This window comes from Loxodonta africana, chromosome 20 (assembly GCF_030014295.1).
Source record: "Loxodonta africana isolate mLoxAfr1 chromosome 20, mLoxAfr1.hap2, whole genome shotgun sequence".
NCBI classification, from domain to species: domain Eukaryota; kingdom Metazoa; phylum Chordata; class Mammalia; order Proboscidea; family Elephantidae; genus Loxodonta; species Loxodonta africana.
Window position 1 is genome coordinate 53098836 of NC_087361.1, and position 8462 is coordinate 53107297.

Below are 8462 nucleotides of genomic sequence, written 5' to 3' on the forward strand. Positions count from 1 at the left end.
TGGACACCACACAGGAAGGCTGGTAGCTGCTGGGCTCACAGCTGGTCTCCTGGCAGCCCCTGTGGAGAGAGGAGCCCAGCTGGAAGGTGGTGGGGGCAAAGAGGTCAGTGCTGTAGTCCAGGTTGTTGGGATAGAGAGCGCCCCAGGAGGAGCCTGGGTAGCACAGACAGCTGCTGAGAGAGGTGCAGGAGTTTGCAGAGCAGAAGTTGTAGGACGTGGTTACAGATGTGAGTTCGAATGGCAAGATCCTGAGTTTGAATGTCTCTTCCTGGACTGGAGCATTTATACACACTTATCATTGAATGGGTCACCCACAAGGCACATTAAAAATCGCTTACCTTCATTTTAATTGAACTGAAAAGAGCATCACAGTCATGCATAGGTAGTTTGTGTTGTTTTACAACTTGAGAGTGCAGTAATGTTCCTGCCTTGGAATTCACGCAATAACGTTGAATGTTCAAAGCTATTAGTCAGCCTCGTTTATCAAAGGTCACCCGGAGGATCCCTCGGACTGCTGCTTCGCAGGTAAACAGTGTCTGCACTGAGGAAAACTGGCTTAATTAAGAATTAGTGATAGCCCTTTCACAATCTGTCTTAAAATTGTCACCATCTGGCTAGCAAAGTTGCTAACGGGTGTGTTCATAGACATTTCTTTTAAACAAAAACATCCATTCAGCATTGCCATGAAAGTGGCATGCTTAATTAATGAATACCATCATTAGAAAGAGCAGGTAGTATTCGAGATGTATTAGGGTTTTTTTTTTTTTTTTCCTTTGATCACACAATCACACTTCAACCAGAATTACTAGTGAAATATTAACTGGAATTTCCTATATTTTTTTGTTTTCCTACTTAAAACTGTTTGCAAATTATTGAGCCAATCTTAGCCTTCCTTCCTTTCTTTTTTTTTAATGTGTGTATGAGTTAAGTATTATATTTTATGCTGCTTTGGAACACCACAAATTATTCATCTAAGATGATGAAAAGCTTAAGAACAAAATGTGGAAAAAACACCCAGTGTATTTCCAATTCTAATCAGAGTCAGTGTTTATCACTGAAAAGATTTCCCATAATCTGGAAAACATTCTTATTCAAAAGGACGTTTATAAGGTAATTGCTTTGAGGTATTGGACCAAAGTAGCCATCTTAAGGAGATTCTTCCCTAGCTTTAGAAAACAGCATAAATCACTTTGACTCAAATTGTTTCAGGTGTTTCTGACGAGAATTACAAAGCTCCTGAAATAATAGATAGTGGTTTTTCTTGTCCTATGACTCACCTTTTTGTAATGGAATAATGGAAACTGATACCTTGGAGGGAGTGGAAAGATCGAGAAGGTTTGTTCTACTGCGGCTTCTATGCTGTTTGATTTGTTTCTTTCCTAGAAATGTATTTCTTAGCAACTTTACAAAAAAAGTGTTTAGCTGCAAAAACATGCATTTTTGTTAAAAAAAGAATGCTAAAATTACTTCTATCTGATCTCACAGAATATTACTTCACAGAAGTAGCTCACATAGGAATGGATGACATTGAAACAAGCCACAAATTCAATTTAGGTGAGTTAAATATTTATATGAAATACTTGGTGTTTAATATTTTATTGACAAACAGAACAGAAAGTCCCCTAGAATGCTTTTTTGATATTCATAATTAAGAAGCCTATTTACAAATAGAACAGAAAGGTTTGGAGTCCCGTAGAATGCTTTTTGATATTCATAATTAAGAAGCCTAATAAATAAGAATTGTTTATTTTAGAAACACGGGATATAACTGTGTTTCTTAGTAAAAAAAAACATGATTGAAGATCAATTTGTCTATTCAAAGTGTTCAGACTCCTAAAGTCTACTACTGGGAAGGAGGCTTAGCAATAAGTTACAGTTCTCTGCCAGGTAGGATTCCCATTTAGAGAATACTAGTTCGATATTCCATTTAGATGGAAAGCTTATTACCTACAAAAGTAGCCCACTTCAGATTTTTTAGCTGAATCTTCCCTTAAAACTTCCACGTAGTAATACTCCTTCTTTATAGAATGAGTCTCAGTTCATTTTCATTGGACAATATAATTTTTTTAAGATGGCTCTCTTAAGAGAATTGCCCATTTCCATCAGTAATTTTAAGCCACTTCCTGCATCCAAGCACTACCTTTATTTGCAGTTCATTTTAGGAAACTCTGGTGGCTCAGTGGTTAAGAGCTATAGCTGCTAAAGAAGAGGTTGGCAGTTCAAATACACCAGGTGCTCCTTGTAAACCCTATGGGGCAGTTCTGCTCTGTTCTCTAGGGTCGCTATGAGTTGCAATCAACTGCAACAAGTTTGTTTTTTTATGGAGGCATCCAGAAAAATCCTCAGGATGCTCTCCTCCTAGGCAGACTACATCACTTGATACATGATATATCAGAGGTCCCAAAATGCATTCATCTCTATTTCACTATATTATCCCTATTATTATTATCATTATTATTTTGATTTGTATTTCTTCACTGGAAACCCTGGTGGTGTAGTGGGTAAGTGCTACAGCTGCTAACCTAAGGGTTGGGAGTTTGAATCTGCCAGGCGCTCCTTGGAAACTCTATGGGGCAGTTCTACTCTGTCCTATAGGGTCACTATGAGTCGGAATCAACTTGACGGCACTGGGTTTGGGTATTTCTTCATCAACAAAGTTGAAAAAAAACAACGTTGAGTACACCTTTATATGTTTATAGCTATTCGTGAAGAAGTCTTGGTGGCTCAGTAGTTAAGCACCCAGCCCCTAACTGAATGGTTTGAGCCCACCAGCAGCTCCACAGGAGGAAGACATGGCAGTCTGCTTCCGTAAAGATTAGCCTTGGAAACCCTATGGGGCAGTTGTACTTTGCCCTACAGGGTTGCTATGAGTCGATGGTAATGGATTTGGGTTCTTTGGTATAGCCATTTGTATTTCTTTTTTCCACGAACTGCTTGTTCATGGTTTGTCCATTTTTATTGAGTTGTTTCCTTTTTTTCATATATATATATACACATACATACATACATATGTATAATATTGATATATCCACAACTAAACATGCAACAATTTATCAATTTCCACATGTACATTCAGTGACATTGATTACATTCTTCAAGTTGGGCAATCATCCTAGCTATCTTTTTCCAAATTATCTTACCACAATTAGCATATAGTCAATGCACTTGAAGCAAAAACTCCCTCCTTCCCCTTCCCTCCAGCCCCTGGTACCACTAATTGCTTTTGGTTTCTGTACATTTGCTTATTTCTTATAAATGGTATCATACAATATTTGAACAATATCATCTCTTTTGATAACCTGTCTCCCATATTTGAATTTTAAAAAAGACATTTGTAACTATAAATTTTTCAAATCCTTGGTCATTAGGTGAAGCCTACATAGAGTAGATATTTTCCTTCTTTCTTTCTTCTCTTTATATTCTGTAGTGAAAATCCCACCCTTTTTTTTTTTTTATGAGAGGAAAGGAAGTAAATGAATAAAGACCTATTTTTCACATATATTGTTTTGTTCTCAATAACAAACATCAGCACCACTAAAAAGTACCTAAACTTTATGGGAATGAAGGATTTTTGGTAATAAAATCTACTGAATCGACTTGACAGCAATGGGCTTAGTTTTTTGGTTTTTCTATGAAGAAATAAGCCAGCTTCAGAACAAGCGAATCCTTGATGTAAGTATTCTTACAATGTATTTGAAAGTGTATTTGAAAGCACTCTTTTCAAATATTAGACCCTTCATTGCAAATCGTGCACATAAGAATGGTTTTTCTATTTGTGCTATAAAAAAAACAAAATATAAATGTGTTTGGAATGCAGTGATTTAGTATTTCTACCAATTAAGGGTTGTTAATTGAATTGTTGTTTCTATAAGGTCCACAAGATTTGGGAGAAGGAATGGATATCCTGGAACTTATCTTCTGTACTTGACTGGGTTCTTAAATTGGAGCAAAATAAATGTCACCTCCACACTAAAAATTATTTTTAAGAGTTTTAAACTCAACAAAATTGTTTCTCTGTCACTCATTCAGCCTAATATCTTGAAGGACAGGATGAATAAAACACTGATCTTATCGATACAGTTGTGGTCATATTCATTCATCCTCAAAGCAAGATGAACGAGAAATAACATTTGTGTTTCACTACAAGTTCCTTTGAAAAACTAGTGAAATTCTTTCATTTAAAATCTGTACTCATAAAAAGAGCTTTGAAGATCAATGTATGTCATTTTGACCAGAGCCTAATTAAATACTCTTATTAAAAATGGGCACGTGATACTACATCCTTGGCTAGGTAGGGTACATAAGTGCCCAGTATAGAAGGTAACATTCAAACACGAACTCGTCACTGAAACTCAGCTCCACTTAACTTCCTGACAACATGTCCTACAACTGCAGCTCTGGAAATTTCTCCTCCCACTCTCTTGGAGGTTACCAAGTTCCCATCTATGATGCTTTCTACTCCAGCAATGTAGTCCACACTCCCAGCACCTGCCAGGTGGGATCTTCTAATTATAATTACTCTCAGGAGAACTTCTATGGGCCCACCAGCTTCCAGACACCTGGTTTTGTGGGCAGATCTTTCCAGACATCCTGCTATCACCCAGGATATTTCATTCTCTGCAGTCCCTGCCAGACAAATTTCCCTGAATCTCTGGGGTTTGGAAACATTGGCCTTGGCTCTTTGGGCTATGGAAACACTGGCTTCCAATCTCTGCACTGTGGGTCCAACTCTGGATGCCCAACTTATTTTTCTTCTAGGAGCCACCAGCTAACTTGTAATTAACCAGCCTTTGTATCTCACTTTTTTGGATCAGCTTACTGAATATTCCCCACTCTCTCATGATTATCTCTACACATTTTAAGAATCTTCAACACTCAACCTGGCCAGTATCTATGATTGCTGACCATCTGTACCACCAAGACTCACCATCAAGTCCTTCTGTTTATGACTTACTATGGACAAGTATATGATTTATTCTGGACATAGTGACTTTGGCCTATGACCTTTCCTCAATCTGATCTGTGAGATTTATCTTGAATCTTAACTCCTATACCAATGCTGAGAATCACTTCCTTTACCATCTCTCTCTTTTTTTTCTCTTATGATTTTTCTAGCACTTTTTCCCCTCAAGTTTATTTCAAATAGATACAGTATTTTAAATAAACTTATTTCTCTGGCATGAATTATGACATTCCGTTTGCTTTTATTAATATGGCACATTTAATGAATGCATCCTCTGCTTTCAACTGACTTCTTCAGGTAGAAAAAACAAAGTTTTCTCTGTTTCATGAGTTTCTTCAATATTTTCCTGGACAGAAAACGGAGTTTAGAGAAGAGTTGAAATATATGACATATCTCAAGTCATGAAAGTTTTATGTCCCCTCTGTGGTGCATTTGCTTGGTCAATTGCTTCAGAAAATTTTGTTTATTCAATCAGGCATTTATTGAACAAACATTTGTTAAGTTTCTATTATATACCAGGCCTTGTGCTGAACAAAGGCACAGATTCTCTGCCTTCGAGGAACTCACACAAATAAAATTCTAACTTACCGTCATGTATCAAGTATAATAAAAAAAAAAAAAAAAACTAGTGCCATCGAGTCGTCTAATCAAGTATAATAGTGGGGATAAAAACACAAAATCCAATAGGAACACAAAGGAGAGGGGCTTCCAAAAGAATCTATGGTGGGGTGAAAAACATATAAAATTCATTACTGAAAACAGAAAAAGTTACCACTTTATATGAAAAGAAAAAAAAATCTTACTGATCCATTGTGTTAGTTACATTCCTTTGAGAAGCAGCTGCCAAGATGGGATTTGACATGAAAGGTATTTATTGGGGAAACCACTTGGGAGGGAAAAATGAGGATGGAGAACTCTGGGAAAGCCATCAGACTGCAGTGCAGGTCTGATCCCGGTGAAGGAGAGAGAGAAGAAAAGAAAGTTGGACTAGAAGAATCTTAGACTGCAAGGCAGTTCTAAGAATGCCTCAACAGTGTTGATGGGTAGTCCTCTAGTCAAAGTTACTTACCAGAGAAGTTCCATGTCTCATAGGAATGGGCCTACCTTAGTATTCCTGCTGAGCTTGGACACTGACCAAGAGCATACCAGGAGAAGCATGACCTTGGCACAAACATGGTGGCAGATTCAGAGGCTGGCACTTGGAGCTGTCAGTCAATTTTCCTCCCTGCAGTAGAGACCTGAGAGGCATATTTTCACAGCTTCCGTGTCCATGACATTTTCTAATTTTAAATAAGCCAAAAGAGTAATAGACAATGGTAAAATTATAAATGATACCATCTAATTTTCTGTGAATTACATTCAATATACTTTATCTTCTTTAGTTTAACCAAAAAGTTATTCTCTGTAAGATACTTATTAAGCGAAACTCTAATTTTAAAACTGAATATGAGAATTGAGAATTATTAGTCACCTTTTATAAGAAGTATAATTGACCCCCCCAAAAACCCAAAGCTGTTGCCATTGAGTTGATTTTGACTCATAGCAATCCTATAGGACAGAGTAGAACTGCCCCATAGGGTTTCCAAGGAGCAGCTGGCGGATTTGAACTGCCAACGTTTGATTAGCAGCCAAGATCTTAACCACTGCACCACCAGGGCACCATAACTGACCCAGTAGGGCAGAATTAGGAAATTGCTTTACTTTTCTGACACCACTGACCTTAGCACTTGATCTGAGGGCTCTAACTTCCCTAAGTCCCTGAACAATTAAGATATTAAGAAACAGTTTCACTTCATGTCAGCATTAAGTCCAATACAAACTGAAAATCAGCTCTACATCCAAATCGAAGTTTCTCTCTTTTCTCTCAGTTCAGCCCCGTCATGTGGTTCCACTGGCCACTGGTAGGTAAGAAGGCATCATCTGTTTTTTCAGTGTCCTTACTCTACCTTGTCTTCTATCATTTCATTGGCTACTCCTGTGTTGAGCCAGAGAGAAAGTATTGGAGGAAGAGAAATGGCAGTTGAATCCCTCTGTGTCAACACGATGCTTTAGACCATCTATTTCAACACAACTTAGTTGTTTATCTCAGAAAACTTTTTCTGGGTAAAGGAAAGATTAATGATTTCACTGTATGCTTCAGAAAATTCCTATAGATTAATTTATTTGGAAACAGTAGTCTGCAGACCTGGATAACCAAAAAACCCAAAAACCAAACCCATTGCCGTTGAGTCGACTCCAACTCTTAGCGACCTTATAGGACAAAGTAGAACTACCCATGGAGTTTCCAAGGAGTACCTGGTGGATTCGAACTGCCAAACTTTTGGTTAGCAGATGTAACTCTTAACTGCTATGCCATCAGGGTTTAATTAACCAACAGTTTACTTTTCAAGAGACTTATGTCAGGGTTCTTGATTTACTGTTCCCACCAATCCTAAACCGTCATACAATAAACTTTGTTCAATCCCAGTCAGTTTCCTGCCTTAAGAGACCCACCTTAACTAGTCGAACTTCAACTCCCACTTCTACCTTTTCTCTTCTGAGACACTGTCAATGCTCTGCCACAGTGGTGTTCTTCCTTGATGCAGGGAGTTTAAATATATCTCATTTTGGTTTATTAACGTATTAGTGAAATGCCAGGTACTAAAATAGGGACATGTTGTTGCTGTCGTTAGTTTGCTATCAAGTTGACTCCCAACTCATAGCAACCCCATGCACAATGGGATCTGACTGTTGTGATCCATAGGGTTATAATGGGTAATTTTTAAAAAACAGATCACCAGGCCTTTCTTCCTAGTATGTCTTATTCTGGAAGCTCTGCTGAAGTCTATTCAGTATTACAGCAACGTGCAAGCTTCTACTGACAGTCAGCTGGTGGCTGTACTCGAGATACATTAGCTGGGAATCGAACCCAGATCTCTAGCATAGAAGGCAAGAATTCTACCACTGAACCACAGTTGCCCTCAATAGATACGTAAAGGTCTAATTCATTTACCTAGTGTTCCTTGTGGTTCTGTCTTTGCTAATGAATATCCTCAGTTATCACAAGTGTCTGAATGCTGCCTCTCTCTAGTGGAGGCTTCTGTGGGTTTTCCATAAACCACCTTCTTATAGCCCTAGCCCACCCTCTGGAACCATCTGCCTTGAACCTTACCCCGACATAGTCACCACATCCTCCCAGGACCTTCCCTAGTCCCTCACCCTCAGCTCCTGCCTACCAGTGCTGTAGCCCACACACCTTTTTCCTGCTGTGATCCATTTGGCCCATGGGAAGCACACTTGCTTGCTGCACAGTTCATACAAGCACAGTTTAGTCCTACAGCATACCTCTTGCCACCCAGTCAATGCTAATGGTGTACTCCAGCTTTTTAGGACAGAGACTAGTAGTCTCAATAACACCCCAAATTCCGGGAGATACTGAAACACTCTCACAATTTTCTGCCCTGTCCCCATGGTGGCACCAAGGTCCACATTACACAGCTTGGTAATCACCAGCTAGAGA

General features: G+C 38.6%; 1 protein-coding gene across 1 annotated transcript; it reads left to right on the top strand.

The window, feature by feature from the left end:
* Window positions 1-4376: 4376 nt before the first annotated feature.
* Window positions 4377-5066, top strand: LOC111750682 (keratin-associated protein 15-1). The gene has a single exon (XM_023548186.2). The coding sequence runs from the start codon at window positions 4379-4381 to the stop codon at window positions 4781-4783; it is 405 nt and encodes a 134-aa protein (XP_023403954.1). The 5' UTR covers window positions 4377-4378; the 3' UTR covers window positions 4784-5066.
* Window positions 5067-8462: the final 3396 nt, after the last annotated feature.